Below are 16,752 nucleotides of genomic sequence, written 5' to 3' on the forward strand. Positions count from 1 at the left end.
TTTGAGATGGTTCTTTTCACTCAGCACAGGTTCCTTGATTCATATACGTTGCTATGTATATCAGTTCATTTCTTTTTGAGTAATATTTCATGGTACGGCTATACCACAGTTTAACCACACATTGAAAGATGTTTAGGTTGTTTGCACTTTCTGGTTAACACCAGTAAAACTGCAATAAATATTTCATTTCTTTGGGATTAAAAAAAAAGGAAGGCAGTTCTGGGTCATGTGGTCATATTATAAGTCCATTTTTAGTTTTGAAAGCAGGTGTCAAACTTTTTTCTAGAGTGGCTGTACCAGTTTATGATTCCTTTTTTTTTTTTTTTTTTAAGATTTTATTTATTTATTTGAGAGAAAGAGAGAATGAGAGAGAGAAAGCACATGAGAGGAGAGAGGTCAGCAGCAGAAGCAGACTCCCTGCTGAGCAGGGAGCCCAATGTGAGACTCAATCCCAGGACTCCAGGATCATGACCTGAGCTGAAGGCAGTTGCTTAACCAACTGAGTCACCCAGGCACCCCCAGTTTATAATTCTACCAGCAATGTGTTAGTGATTTGGTTTCTTCACATCTATGCCAGCATTTGGTTTTCATTTTCATTTTAGCCATTCTTTTTTTTTTTTAAATTTATTTATTTTTTTAATTTTATTTTTTATAAACATATATTTTTATCCCCAGGGGTATAGGTCTATGAATCGCCAGGTTTACACACTTCACAGCACTCACCATAGCACATACCCTCCCCAATGTCCATAACCCCACCCTCCCTCTCCCAACCCCCCACCCCCCATCAACCCTCAGTTTGTTTTGTGAGATTAAGAGTCACTTATGGTTTGTCTCCCTCCCAATCCCATCTTGTTTCATTTACTCTTCTCCTACCCCCTTAACCCCCCATGTTGCATCTCCTCTCCCTCATATCAGGGAGATCATATGATAGTTGTCTTTCTCTGATTGACTTATTTCGCTAAGCATGATACCCTCTAGTTCCATCCACGTCGTCGCAAATGGCAAGATTTCATTTCTTTTGATGGCTGCATAGTATTCCATTGTGTATATATACCACATCTTCTTTATCCATTCGTCTGTTGATGGACATGTAGGTTCTTTCCATAGTTTGGCTATTGTAGACATTGCTGCTATAAACATTTGGGTGCACGTGCCCCTTCGGATCACTACATTTGTATCTTTAGGGTAAATACCCAGCAATGCAATTGCTGGGTCATAGGGTAGAAGAGCAACAAGAAACCCAGCCAGGACCAAGTTCACCTACCAAGGAGTGCAGTTTCAATACTAAGGAGAGCAGCGGAATTCCAGAGGAGGAGAAAGCAAAGCACAGAACTCATGGCTTTCTCCCCATGATTCTTTAGCCTTGCAGTTAATTTAATTTTTTTTTTCTTTTTCAATTTTTTTTTCTCTTCTTCTAAATTTTTTTAACTTTTACCCTTTTCTTTTTAAACATTTTAGCCATTCTTAAAGGTGTGCAGTGATATTTCTTGGTTTAGTTTGCATTTCCTGAATGCCTTATGATGCTGAACATTTTTTTGATGTGTTTATTTGGCATTTATGTACGTCTTTAGTGAAATGTCTGTCTTAAACCCATTCTCCAGATGGAGTAATTTTTTTTTAATGTTGATTTTTTAGTGTTCTTTAGGGAGGGTATGTTTTACCCTCCATTTTTAAAAAGTATTTCATCATGGGAACATGTGGTGGCCCAAGTAGGTTAAGCATCCAAGTGTTGATCACTCAACTCAGGTCTTGATCTCAGGGTCATGAGTTCAAGCCCCGTGTTGTGCTCCTTGCTGGGTGTGGAGCCTACTTAAGGAAAAAAAAAATTTTTTTTTTATGTGAACTTAAACACAAAAAGGGGAAACGGGGTGCCTGACAGGCTCAGTTGGTAGAGCATGCAACTCTCGATCTCTGGGTTGTGAGTTTGAGCCTCATGTTGGGTGTGGAGATTACTTAAATAAATAAATAAAGTTTAAAAAGACAAACAGAAAACTGGAAAGAAAAGTACAATAAATCCCAATGGATTCATAGTTTTTTGCTCTTGTTTCATTGTTCTATTTATTTATTTAAAAATTTTACTTATTTGAGTGAGAGAAATGGAGCAGGGGAAGACGCTGAGGGAGAAGGAGAAGGAGAATCCTCACTGAGCAGGAAGCCCAACATGGGGCTCAATCCCAGAACCCTGGAATCATGATCTGGGCTGAAGGCAGATGCTTAACCAACTGAGCCACCCAGGTGTCCCTGTTTCATTATTTTAAAATTCCAGATGTCACATCGTTTCACCTCTAAAGCATAACCATAATAAATCACATCCATAAAGTTAGTAATTTTTTAACATAGTTATCTAATATCCTGAATGTGTTCATTTTTCCTATATAGAGTTGGTTTGTTCTAATCAGAATCTAAAGTCCATTTATTGCATTTTGTTGATTGATGACTTTTAACTACTTTGAAATATTTTGTGGTGTTCAATATAGTTTTTACATTTTTTTTTTTAAAGATTTTATTTATTTATTTGACAGAGATCACAAGTAGGCAGAGAGGCAGGCAGAAAGAGATAGGAGAAAGCAGGCTCCCTGCAGAGCAGAGAGCCCCATGTGGGGCTCGATCCCAGGACCCTGAGATCATGACCAGAGCCGAAGGCAGAGGCTTTAACCCACTGAGCCACCCAGGTGACCCACTACTGTCGTATTAACTAAAGCCAGTTACATGGCCAAATTCAGAATCAGAATATGATGGTACTAATTATATAGCAAAGAGATGGATACAGGGAAAGGTGAAGAGTTTAGGGCATAACACACAATCATTCCATGACAGATCCTGAAAAAACAAATTAGCATTTTGCTAAAGAGTTAAAATGAGGGGCGCCTGGGTGGCTCAGTGGGTTAAAGCCTCTGCCTTTGGCTCTGGTCGTGATCTCAGGGTCCTGGGATCGAGCCCCGCATCAGGCTCTCTGTCGGCAGGGAGCCTGCTTCCTCCTCCCTCTCTCTCTCTCTCTCTCTGCCTGACTCTCTGCCTACTTCTGATCTTGGTCTGTCAAATAAATAAAATTATTTTAAAAAAAAGAGTTACAATGATAATAGAATTGAAAATTTCTTTAAGGGTGAGTTTGGAATGAAGGACATTTAAGAAGTAAAGATTATTGGCACACTGGTTTGTTGGGACTGGATATCCATATCAAATTAAAATCTTTGATAATATAATTGGCTACCCAGCCTGAATACTTACTTTCTGGCTGATAAAAAGACTGTATATAGGTATCATATGCCATTAAAACAATAGGAATGAACTATGTTCTTAGGATGATGGTGATGAAGAGGAGGAGGAGGACACAGATTCCAAGGCAAGAATTAATCCCAGAGAAAAGACATGAACTAAGGCTAGGGAAGACAGAGTGTTATGGTAGAATACTGAAAAATCAGTAATGTGCTCTGCAGTGTATGTGCAAGGCACATTTTCTCATTTCTCACAACTTTATGAGATTGGCATTATTCCCACTTCTCTGATGAAGTGGATTCAGGTTGAGTAATGTGGTCAAAATTACATAGTTGGTAATTGTTTGGCAATAAGCCAGACCTGTTGGACTTTAAAGTCATGTATTTATCTTAAAGAGTATCTACCAGTTCATTCCTGTAACTCCTGTTTGAGGCTATGCTGTTTTTGGGCATTGGAAATACAAATAATTGTGTTTAAGGTGGTATGATATATATATAAAAGTATATATATATATATATATACACACACACAAGTATGTACATAAGAGTGTCATTAAAGATAAAAAGATGGCGCAAAGGAAGGTTTGGGTCTCTGCTTATGTTTAAGTGGGGGTGAAATGTGGTGACTGATCAAGAATGTTTCACAGAATAGTTGAATCTTGTTGAATGAATAGGCATTCATGAGTTCAGACAGGGAGGTAAGGGACAATGTCCGAGGAAGAGGGATGACATCCCTCTGCAAAGTCACAGAGGCAGAAAACAAGAGTAAATATGGGAAACTAGCTATAACTATAGATTGTGTTGTGAAGTGGGGGAACAACAAGAGATGCTTTGCAAAGGTAGATAGGGGCAGATAGTGGAAGAAACAGTATTTTATGCTTGGAATACATTGCCAATGCAGAGGTTGTAAAGTAATAGTTAAATTGAGGTCAGTTGTATTTCCTGACCTCCCTGTAATGAGAGGGCAGGTAGGTTTAAACACCCTCATATCCCACCAGTTCATTTATGATATGCTCAGAAAGCATTATTTATCCTCATATTGCTTTGAGTCTTTCCTGAGCATTTATGAAATATTTTGAACTCTGATAATTTATTCTGCTTTTTATTCATGATCTTCTTTTCTGTTTCTTTCTAGGCAGAACGTGTTCACGAGTTAAATGAAGAAATTGGTAAGTTGTTGGCCAAGGTGGAACAACTAGGAGCTGAAGGAAATGTGGAAGAATCTCAGAAAGTAATGGATGAAGTTGAGAAAGCTCGGGCAAAGAAAAGAGAAGCAGAGGTAATACAATTTTTAATGGTAATATGTTTAGTCTTACTGTCAAAACATACTTGATTGGAAGTTATTGAAAATTTATTGCTAGTACAGGAAATTTAAACTAATTATAAAATTTAATTAGTCCATTCCATAGTAATGGATTATGTATCAAAGTTGGGGGATTTTTGGTTTTACTTTAGAGGCTTTGATCTGTTGAAGTTTTTAACTAGAAAATGAAATTAACTGACTAGCTAGTCATACACAGCAGTCACATACAGAATGCATTTATGCATTTCCTATGATGTCCTCCCTCCCTTGACTTTACCATCATGCAACCATAGCATTCTCTCTTCACTTCACATCTCAGTACAGTTCTGCTAGTACTTTGGGAGCCTTCTCTCATTCTTTCTCTGTAGTAGCACAAGTCAAAAGCTAATATCCTACAGACAAAATTCTATTTTGTTTGGCCCATCTCGTGTGTCTTAAAAAATCAGATGCCTTCAGATGGGGTTGTATTTTCCCATTTTGCCATAGTCTCCATTGCTCTTAACTATATCACACCTCTGTTTAATTTGTTCTTATTCTGCTCTCTTTTAAAATGGAAGCCTAGATAATTGATTTTAGCCCCTTAGATGCTACAGATTTTCTTCTGGCACAATTGTAGCTGGATCCCACAGAATTCCACATTTTGTTTTTATTTTCATTAAGTTCAGATATTTTCTAATATTCTTTGTGATTTCTTCTTTGATCTATGGGTTACTTAGGATCGTGTTTTTATATATTTGGTGTTTTTTCCAAATAGTTTTCTGATCTTAATTTACTTCTGTTGCAGTGGGAGAACATTTGTGTGATTTTAGGTCTCTCAGATATTATCAGTACTTGTTTTGTGCCCTGCATGTGGTCTTGGTGAAATGTCTGTCTTAAACCCATTCTCCAGATGGACTACTCTTTTTTTTTTTTTTTTAACATTGATTTGGAATGATGGAATGGTCCATCTGCATTTGAAAAGAATGATACTCTGCCTTATTAAGTGGAGTGTTCATAAATGTTAATGGAGTCAAGGTAGTTGATTGATTAATCAAGTCCTCCATATCAGATAGATTTCCTGTTCTATTTACTGAGAGGAGTATTAAAGTCTCCATCTCTAATTGTGGTAGACTTAAACCCAGTGTACTGGTAATTATGTTAAATATAAATGGTCTAAACATTCCAATTAAAAGGCAGAGATTGTGAGACTGGATTTTTTTTTTTTTTTTTTTTTTTAAATGCAAGACTTAGGGCACCTGGGTGACTCAGTTTGTTAAGCACTTTCTGCTTAGGTCTTAAAAGAATAAAAGGAAGACTTTACTATATGCCAGGTACAAGAAATCTACTTTAGGGGCATCTGGGTGGCTCAGTGGGTTAAACCTCTGCCTTTGGCTTGGGTCATAATCTCAGGGTCCTGGGATCGAGCCCCGCATCGGGTTCTCTGCTCAGTTTCTCTTTCTGCTCAATTTCTCCCTCTCTCTCTGCCTGCCTTTCTGCCTACTTGAGATCTCTAATTAAAAAAAAGAAATCTACTTTAAATACAAAGACAGATCAAAGGTAATAGGATAGAAGAAGATACACCATTTAGCCATTCTTGTTAATTTTATTTAAGTCTTAATACTTAGGATTTCTTTTTTTTTTTAATTCATTTTATTTTATTTATCTGACAGATAGAGATCACAAGTAGGCAGAGAGCCAGGCAGAGAGAGAGAGGAAAGCAGTCTCCCTGCCAAGCAGAGAGCCTGATGTGGGGCTTGATACCAGGACCCTGGGATCACGACCTGAGCCGAAGGCAGAGGCTTTAACCCACTGAGCCACCCAGGTGCCCCTACTTAGGATTTCTTTAAATGTAATTAGTATCATTCCAGAAAGTAAACACTATTAATTTTATTATATTTAAAAACTTTTTAAGACTTTATTTGTTAGAGAGAGCACTAGAGAGAGAGAGCAAGCATGAGTAGCGGGGAGAAGGAGTAGTAGGCTCCCTACTCAGTAAGGAGCCCAATGTGGAGCTTGGTCCTGGGATCATGACCTGAGCCAAAGGCAGACACCTAATTGACTGAGCCAGCCCCGTGCCCCTAAACCCTATGAATTTTAAAATGCAGAGTATTTTATAGCTCATTTCCCCCAAAAGACTCAAGTAATGAACCTTAGTAAGCATTATTACTTGCATATTTTGCAGTTTTCATGAAGTTTCATATATATGTATTTGAAGATTTTCTAGTAGCATACAATGTCTTAACATCTTTAGCCTGTTATATTTTATTATCAGTTGATTTTAAGACAGTGCACTAAAAAATTTACTTGCTTATTGTAGATTATGTTCAGGTGCACATGATAAAAACTTAAATGGCTTAACCAAAAAAGGGTTTTCTTTTCTTCATTTATTAAGTAATCGTCATTAGGGAGTCTGGGGCTGGTACAGCAGCTCTGTAATTCCATCAAGTACACAGACTATTTCTGCCATCCTTACTACATGGATTCATCTTTATACTTACCAATTTGTGTTGGCAGTAGAGCTACCATGCCTAAAGCGTTTTCTCTATACGTAACTAGAAAAAGGAAGAGTAACAAGGCACTAAAATTGAGTTGACTTGCCTCCTAGTGTCATACATTTGTTTTTCTTTTCCCTTTTTTGTGTGTTTTTATTTATTTATTTATTTATTTTAAAGATTTTATTTATTTATTTGACAGAGAGAGATCACAAGTAGACGGAGAGGCAGGCAGAGAGAGAGAGAGGGAAGCAGGCTCCCTGCTGAGCAGAGAGCCCGATGCGGGGCTCGATCCCAGGACCCTGAGATCATGACCTGAGCCGAAGGCAGCGGCTTAACCCACTGAGCCACCCAGGCGCCCCTTTTGTGTGTTTTTATTTGAGAGCGAGCTCAGGAGAGAGCATGAGATGGGGGTATTGGGGGACAAAGGTAGTGGGAGAACCAGAAGCAGATTCCCCATTGAGTAGGGAGCCAGTGTGGCTGATCCCAGGACACTGGGTTCATGACCAGAGTCTAAAGGCAGATGCTTAACCCACTGAGCCACCCAGACACCTCTGGTTTTCTTTTTTAAAAACTTTTTTTGGAAGTATCTTCAGAAAAATTTAAGGAATAGAATAAAGAATTCCCCTGTATCCTTCACCCAGCCTTTAAGTGTTAACATTTTACCATATTTGCTTTGTCTTTCTCCTCATGTGTGTGTGTTTGTGTGTGTGTGTATTTGAACTGTTTGACATTAAGTTATGGATAAGATGCCTCTTTATCCCCAGATACTCCCATGTGTGTTTTCTAAAGACAAGGATATTATATAACCGCAATAGAATGATCTGAATCAGAAATTAACAGTGATACAATACTGCTATGAATCTGAAGCCTTTATGAAGATTTTCCCAATTGCCACAATAATGTCATTTTTATTAAAAAATTTTTGTTATTTGTTTAGGGTCCAGTTCAGGATCATGTACTGCCTTTAGTTGTTAATGTCGTCCTAGGGTCCTTTAATCTGGAACTTCAGTCTTTGTCTGACACGATCTTGACAGTTTTGAAAAGTACAGGCTTCATTTTATAAAATTTCCTTCAGTTTCTGTTTGTCTAATTTTTCTCCCTGGTTAGATTTTTTTTTTTTTTTTTTTTTTTTTTTTTAAGATTTTATTCATTTGACAGAGATCACAGGTAGGGAGAGAGAGAGAGAGAGAGGAGGAAGCAGTCTCCCTTGCAAGGAGAGAGTCTGATGCGGGGTTCGATCCCAGGACCCTGAGATCATGATCTGAGCCGCAGGCAGAGGCCCAACCCACTGAGCCACCCAGGTGCCCCCTTTTTGACAGTACCGTTTAAGTAATGTCATATCTCATTAGAAGGCACATGTTAGTGATTTGTCCCATTTCTGATGATTGGCCTATTTTTCTACTATGAAGTTAGAGTGCTTTCTTTTTGTAATTAGTATCTTGATATTGACATTTTTGAAACTGTAAATATTGTTTCCCATCACTTTCTGATCTATAGGTGATAGCAGCCATTGGTAATTTTTTTATTTCAGTCTGTTGACTCCCTTTGAAAGGACTTTCTATAGATTCCATCCAGCAATGTCCACTTGAATATCTCCTTAGCCAAAGGTCTGTGGAGGCTTGGGAATGTAATATCTTTTAGCTGGACGTACTGCTGGCCTCAAACAAAAGGAGTACAGTGAATACACAAATCCACCAATACTTGTTATTTCATTAATGAACTTAAAATCGTTTTGTGTAAGACATCTTTCTCTCATTAAGGCACCTTTCATTGCTTGTCTTACAGAACTATTCCTCTCAGTAGAAAGAAAGTCTTATCATTTATATGCCCTGTCCATATTTTCAAAGGAGGAGAAAATGATCTGTGGGAGAGAAGGCACTAGAAGGAAACTAACAGTATCAAAGACATGCATTCTTTCTTTCTCTGCCAGTGTGGGTGACTTCTTCCTTGGTCCTTCACTGATAACACAGTTTCGGGGTTGCTGCATCTCATTCTAACAAAAATTGTAGAAAACAAAGCCTTGTAGAACTGAGAAAATTTTTTCCAGAAGTCATAGTCTGTGGTAGAAGTCAGAATTCATGGTAGAATTCTTATAGTAGTTCTTGGCAAAATGCAGTTGTGTCTTGGATCTTTTACCTCTAGTGGAAGAGGTCCTAAGGACAGAGGATGGAGGAGTCCCATCATTTTTGTGACAAAAATAGCCGTACTTTAATTATTCATTAGAAATGACTTTTTAGGGGCGCCTGGGTGGCTCAGTGGGTTAAGGCCGCTGCCTTCGGCTCGGGTCGTGATCCCAGGGTCCTGGGATTGAGCCCCACGTCGGGCTCTCTGCTCAGCGGGGAGCCTGCTTCCCTTCCTTTCTCTCTACCTGCCTCTCTGCCTACTTGTGATCTGTCAAATAAATAAATAAAAAATCTTTTAAAAAAATGACTTTTTAATACAAACATAATGTATTTTGTGTAGCGGTATGGCTCAGAGATTTATATGAACATTGTTTTTCTCACTTTTATTTAGGAAGTTTATCGGAATTCTATGCCAGCTTCCAGTTTCCAACAGCAGAAACTTCGAGTCTGTGAAGTCTGCTCTGCCTATTTAGGTCTTCATGATAATGATAGACGACTGGCTGATCATTTTGGGGGTAAACTGCACCTGGGATTTATTGAAATAAGAGAGAAGCTTGAAGAATTAAAGGTACATTGGTAAATTAATATCATGTGCTCTAATTTAACCACCCATTGTTTTGATTCTGCTAACAATTCATACTGAATAGTATAGGATTATAAATGGAGATAATAACTGGTTTAATGGGTGATGTTTGAGAAACAGACTTTTAAATAATGTCCCCCTTATTCTGGGAGGCAGTATTTTGTGTTGAATATGTATGACATTAAATTAGGAGTCTTAAAAACTGGGTTCTTCATTCTTAAAAACTAATTCTTTCGGGGGTGCTTAGGTGGCTAAGTCATTAATCATCTGCCTTTGGCTCGGCTCATGATCCTGGGGTACTGGGATTGAGCCCTGTGCCAGGCTCCCTGCTTCTCCCTCTCCCATTCCCCCTGCTTGTGTTCCCTCTCTAGCTGTCTCTCCCTCTGTCAAATAAATAAATAGAATCTTTAAAAAAGAATAATAATAAAAACTGGGCGCCTGGGTGACTCAGTTGGTTAAGTGACTGCCTTGGGCTCAGGTCATGATCCCGGAGTCCCAGGATCAAGTCCTGCATTGGGATCCCAGCTCTATGGGGAGTCTGCTACTCCCTCTGACCTTCTCTCCTCTCATGCTCTCTCTCTCTCTCTCTCTCTCTCAAATAAGTAAATAAAATCTTAAAAAAAAATTTTTTTTTCATATAAATATCCCCCCAATTTTTCTTTTCTTTTTTTTTTTTTTTTAATTTTTACTTATTTATTTGACAGAGAGAGTTCACAAGTAGATGGAGAGGCAGGCAGAGAGAGAGAGAGAGGGAAGCAGGCTCCCTGCTGAGCAGAGAGCCCGATGCGGGACTCGATCCCAGGACCCTGAGATCATGACCTGAGCCGAAAGCAGCAGCTTAACCCACTGAGCCACCCAGGCGCCCCAATTTTTATTTTCTTTGAATTAAAATTAACGGTATTAGTATAATATTATTTTAAAGGAAGATTGAGAAAATGAGACTATTATTTAAAGTATTTTGCAGTTCTTCACTAAATAGCAAGCTTGTATGTAGATTTCTATTCTACTTTCTCTTGCTCCCATCTCAGAAAGGAATTAGAATGAAACCTATCTTTAAAAAAAAGCCACATATGTGGCTATTATAAGAAAGGCAATACAGTTCTTACTGTATCATGTGCTGAATTCTTTTGAGAAGATAAGGAAACCGCATAGGGTATTTCTAAAGATGTAAACAGAATTAGTAAATGGATATAATCAGTTCCTTTCCAACAGTCTGATGTGGCTAATTTTTTTTAAAAATTGTGGCACTGTAGCATTTTGTTGTGAATGAAAGAATGGCTCAGCGATGGCAAACACTAGGTAGTGACTTTTATTGCTGAAATTAACCCAAGATCTGTAGTTTGATATTTAAAATAATGAGTCAGAAACATGTAGGGACGTCTCCATATTTATATCAACAGTGAGATCTTCTAAGTATTCTGAGTAGCTAGGAAGATTTTGGGTAAGTTTTTATTTAAAATGACAAAGTAAGGGGTGCCTGGGTGGCTCAGTCGTTAAGCTCTGCCTGCCTCCGGCTCGGGTCATAATCCCAGAGTCCTGGGATCACCCTATATCAGGCCCTGCTCAGCAGGAAGCCTGCTTTTCCCTCTCCCACTCCCCGTGCTTGTGTTTCCTCTCTGTCAAATAAATAAATAACATCTTAAATAAGTAAATAAAATGACAAAGTAAGTTTCACCTTATCAAATGGTTACTGGGCCCTGAATTAAAACTCAAAAATGGTACCTATTTGGGAATCTTTGCAGATAGAGACCTAGCAACAGGACTTTTTTGCGTCTTCCTGGTATTTTTTGAAGCAGTGGAATTAGGATGGTAATTGGAAATGACAATGAAATTAGGATGGTAATTTGGAAATCAGAGAATAGAAACTAATAGTGATTTATAATGCTTAATGTCCTTTAAAAAATACAAAATAGGTGCACCTTCCTGGGTCAATTGTTAGAGCTTGTACCTCTCGTTCTTAGGGTTGTGAGTTGGAGCCCCGCATTGGGGATAGAGATTACTAAAAAAATAAACTTGAAAAAATATAAAATAATGTTAGAAAGCATTCATAGGAGAAGATCTTACAGAAATGATTTTGGAATATTAAGTCATGAAGAAATATGAAATTTTACAAGCATTCCCCAGAAGGGGGAAAGATTTTGGAAACTAGGCTTGTAAATGTAATGATTTTACCCAGCAAAACTTTTAATTAAGTTGTTATTAAATAGATTTTGATGTTCTTTATACTATATTGGGAACCAGATATGGTAGAGTTTAGAATAATTCTTGTTAATGGGCCCAATAAATAATGCTTCTCACTTTTTATTATTTGACCTGTTATTGTCTTTTATAGAGAGTTGTAGCTGAAAAACAGGAGAAAAGAAATCAGGAACGTCTGAAACGAAGAGAAGAAAGGGAGAGAGAAGAAAGAGAGAAGCTGAGGAGGTATGGAGTGATTAATTGAATAGTCCAAGTATGTGAAATTGAAGGTCCCTGGCTCTAAAAAGAGATGTGATTGATACAGGATTCTAGGTGTTAATAAATCTAGTTATGGGAGATTTGTTTACTTTTGAAAATATTACCATGTGAAAGTGTTTATACAAATATATTAAGTTATGGCCATTTAAGTCAAGGTGATTTCCTTCAAAATGTATGGAAGGCTAAATAGTGAGTGAGTCACATCCTTATTTTTTGTGAGATTGACTACAAAGCTTTTCTATTTCATAACAGCTAGATTTGTACCAGATGGGTATAAAACTCTTCATTTTTATGATATATTTTATTCTTGATGAAAGATTTGAGTTTTGGGGTCCCTTGCTGGCTTAGTTGGTAGAGCATGTGGCTCTTAATCTCAAGGCTGTGATTTGGATTTCCACACTGGGTGTAAAGATTATTTAAAAATAAAATCTTAGGGATGCCTGCCTGGGTGGCTCAGTGGGTTAAGCCTCTGCTTTCAGCTCAGGTCATGAACTCAGGATCCTGGAATCAAGCCCCGCATTGCGCTTTCTGCTCAGCAGGGAGCCTGCTTCCCCCCTCTCTCTCTGCCTGCCTCTCTGCCTACTTGTGATCTCTCTGTCAAATAAATAAAATCTTTTTAAAAAAATAAAATCTTAAGATATTTTAATCATACTTTGATTTTGTAATTCTTCAATTTTAGAAGCTCTAAACTATTGAAATTGTATCAATAATAGCCAAATGTATGCAATTCTTTTTATATTGGTATTCATTAGGTGATAAATTTATATTCTTCATATTTAGAATGCTTAAATGTTCTGAGTGACTTTTACCCATTGACAGCAAATTGTGTGGCATCATGATGGCAATCTTCTTTGAACTTAAGTACATAACTTTTTTTTAACAACCTTACAATGGATAGCTATGGCACAAAAGAATTAACCTGTAGTTCTAATTTATAATGTTCCCTTAATTCTATTACACATTTCTGAAACTTAAATACTTTATCCCCAGCAGATTTTGTGCCTAATTAAAACCCTTTATAATATGTGACTTGGTCACACCAACTTCCCCTGAGGTTCGAGCATGTTGTATTTCTTCTATTTCAAAATGTTTAAACTAACTTTGTTACATGGCCTGTAGCAGGTAATATTTTTGCACTATAATGAAAAATGATTTTCATGCAGCTATTTTGCCTTTTTAGGGGAAGTGCTGTCTTACATACATTGATAAATATGTTCTTCAGTTACCATAAGTTTTATCTCATAGCTTTATCAGTATTCTCTTTTGTGTACACTGAGTTTCTATGGGAATAGTGCTCAGCATGGTAATATAAGACCGTATAAGTGGCATTAGAAACCTGTTTTTTTAAAATTCTGTATATAGTGCCACTGGTTTATATGATTCAACTGAAGTGATAGTTGAATGAGAAAGAAAAAATTCTTTGCCGTGACTACATTTTCATATCTATAGGTGACAAGAAAGCATATCACTCTTACTCCTTTGCTGTCAACTGACAGATTTCTTTTAACATTGGTTATAAATGCAGTGTTATTTCAGAAATGTGTTTAAGATTATTTTTAAACCTGTGAACTTGAGGAAATAATATAACCAAGTATGAAAGATGAAGAAATTACAAGCAAGTACAGAGTTAAGCAAGGTGGGATTCCAACTATGGTATTGAAAAAGATAATGATAAAAATCACTGTCACTGGGACGCCTGGGTGGCTCAGTTGGTTAAGCAGCTGCCTTCGGCTCAGGTCATGATCCCAGCGTCCTGGGATCGAGTCCCACATCAGGCTCCTTGCTCGGCGGGGAGCCTGCTTCTCCCTCTGCCTCTGCCTGCCATTCTGTCTGCCTGTGCTCGGTCTCTCTCACTTTCTCTCTGACAAATAAATAAAAAAAATCTTAAAAAAAAAAAAAATCACTGTCACTTATTTAAGTGCCTATTATGTATCAGGCATGGTGCTAAGAATTTACCTACGTTAGTTCATCTAATCCTTATAATTGCTTCGTGAAATTTCTGTTACTGTTGTCCTTTGGCAAATGACAGGGAAAGCTTAGAGAAAATTTATAATCTGTCCAGGTCACAGATAGTGGTGCAGCGAGAGTTTTAAAACTTAAATCAGGCAGGGGCGCCTGGGTGGTTCCGTGGGTTAAGCCTTAAGCTCAGATCATGATCCTAGCATTCTGGGATCGAGCCCCGCAGGGAGCCTGCTTCCCTTCCTCTCTCTCTCTGCCTGCCTCTTTGCCTACCTGTGATCTCTGTCAAAAAAAAATAAAATCTTTAAAACAACAACAACAAAAACTTAAGTCAGGCTGAGTCCATAGTCATCCTTCAGTTGTGCTTTATATTCACCACAGAAGACACCTGTTTCCTAGTACCCATAATGTTAGCCATTACTATTTATTGAGTGTTAATTATGTGCTAGGAGTGTGAAGAGTGCTTTAATAAGGGAATCGTGTCTTGTTAAGAAACAGATGTTGTAAGACAGAATCGGGTGTTCTAGGGATTATACTATGAGGTTGCTGTTTGAAAGTGAATACGTGTCAAACAAAAACAAAAACAAAAACATCTCAGAGAAATTTTTTTCTCTTCCCAGAGGGAAAGAAGAAATAACAGATAAAAATAACAAAGAATCTTTCCCAGGTTGGGAAGGGATTTCTGGAGAATTACTGAGTGGTGATGTACCATGTTTTAGTCTCCTGGGAGCATATTCATTTTTAAGAGCCAGGTATCCTACTTAGGGGATCTCCTGTGCCAGTTCTGTGGGGAAATCTGTATAGTTTATGGTGTGTGCATTTATATGTGCCTTGTATTTATAGAATTAATAAAAAGATTAGAAATCAGGAAGAGTAATTTTAACAGTACTTTTGCTTTTTCTCACTTAATTCTTTTTTTCTAAAAATAGATATTCTTTTTTTAGGTCTCGATCACATAGCAAGAACCCCAAAAGGTAAGTATACACAAAACATATGAGTAGTGAAGTTGGTTTGTTTTTCAGAGGTAATCTTTATATAAGATTAAATGTCTTTTTAAAAAATGAATGAGAATTGCTAGATTAGTACTCTTAATTCTTTTGTAGTTCCAAGTTTGGGTATTGTGTATTAAGATGTAACTGGTTAGAAGGTACTTATGAGGGGCGCCTGGGTGGCTCAGTGGGTTAAGCCTCTGCCTTCGGCTCAGGTCACAATCCCAGGGTCCTGAGATTGAGTCCTGCATCGGGCTCTCTGCTCAGCTGGGAGCCTGCTTCTTCCTCTCTCTCTGCCTGTCTCTCTGCCTACTTGTGATCTGTCTGCCAAATAAATAAAATCTTAAAAAAAAAAAAAAGAAGGTACTTATAACTTTATTTTATCAAGGATATATACCGTACTCTGGAGGTAAGGGTAAAACTGAAAATACTGGGGTGCATGGCCGGCTCAGTTTGTGGAGCATGTAACTTCTTGTAGGGGTTGTGAGTTCAAGACCAATGTTGGGTATAGAGCCGACTTAAACCAAAAAAAAAAAAAGAAAGCTTAAGAATATTTTAGAATATTTTAAAAAAATCTTTAGAAACGTAGGTTAACTATATACAGAATTTATTTTTAAAATCATTTTGGGGGGTGCATGTCAGAAACGCAGGTCTAAGATGTTATATCTGTTGAAAAGGGAAATAGGTTAAATAGTTGAATACATTTTTTGAAAGATTTTATTTATTAGAGTGGGCATTGGGAGGTGGGGTATGGGGCAGAGGCAGAGGGAGAAGCAGAGCCCTCCACTGAGCAGGGAGCCAGATGAGGGGCTTGGTCCAGGGACTCTGGGATCACAACCTGAGCTGAAGACAGACATTTAATGACTGAACCCCCCCCCCCCCCCCCCAGGCAGCCCTAGTTGAATACATTTTTGAAAGAAACTTAAATGTTAAGAGAAACTTATTAGTTTTATATCTTGATCTTCACTTTCTATGAGTTTATTACTTACCCTTGTACATAGATGACAACTTGAAAGGGGCACTTTCAGCCCTAATGAGGATAGAACAGTTTCTTTTGATTTGTGGCATTAAAATTTGAGGGCTTTTTGAAGATTTTCTTTACAGTTTTTACTAGTTGCTGGTAATTTTTTTCTGAGAAAGGTGGGGAGACATGGTGTACGTCATCATTTTTAATATTTCATGTGCAGTTCCCATGAGTCCATCCCCATCTAGAATGTCCTTATTGTCAAGTCCTGCCATTTTTCTTGTACAGATCACATCTTTTTGAAACCTCCCAAGTACTCTTACCTTTAAAGAGTATTTATTTCTCGAGAACTTATCCCTATAAAACTAGAGCATTTGTTATGAAAGAAAAACCTGCCCAGTTGTGTCAGCCATTTTATATTGTTTCTGAAATCTAGGATCAGAAGTAGAACCAATCGGGCACCTGGGTGGCTCATTTGTTAAAGCTTCTGCCTTCGGCTCAGGTCATGATCCCAGAGTCCTGGGATCGATCCCCACATCGGGCTCCCTGGTTAGTGGAGAGCCTGCTTCTCCCTCTCACATTTCCCTTTGCTTGGGTTCCTTCTCTCGCTGCCTCATTCTGTCAAATGAATAAATAAAATCTTAAAAAAAAAAAAAAGGATACATTAATTGGTGATACTATT

The 16,752-nt window shown here is 37.8% G+C and overlaps 1 protein-coding gene across 10 annotated transcripts in view; it reads left to right on the top strand.

The window, feature by feature from the left end:
* LUC7L2 (LUC7 like 2, pre-mRNA splicing factor) overlaps window positions 1-16,752 on the top strand; it is a 63,070-nt gene that overhangs the window by 39,191 nt on the left and 7,127 nt on the right. For all 10 annotated transcript variants that reach the window (XM_047695604.1, XM_047695607.1, XM_047695606.1 and 7 more), the window contains 4 exons: window positions 4,354-4,497; window positions 9,510-9,686; window positions 12,034-12,125; window positions 15,062-15,091. In XM_047695604.1, the coding sequence (XP_047551560.1) occupies window positions 4,354-4,497; window positions 9,510-9,686; window positions 12,034-12,125; window positions 15,062-15,091 (443 nt within the window). The remainder of the gene's footprint in view (window positions 1-4,353; window positions 4,498-9,509; window positions 9,687-12,033; window positions 12,126-15,061; window positions 15,092-16,752) is intronic.

This window comes from Lutra lutra, chromosome 11, assembly GCF_902655055.1.
Source record: "Lutra lutra chromosome 11, mLutLut1.2, whole genome shotgun sequence".
NCBI classification, from domain to species: Eukaryota; Metazoa; Chordata; class Mammalia; order Carnivora; family Mustelidae; genus Lutra; species Lutra lutra.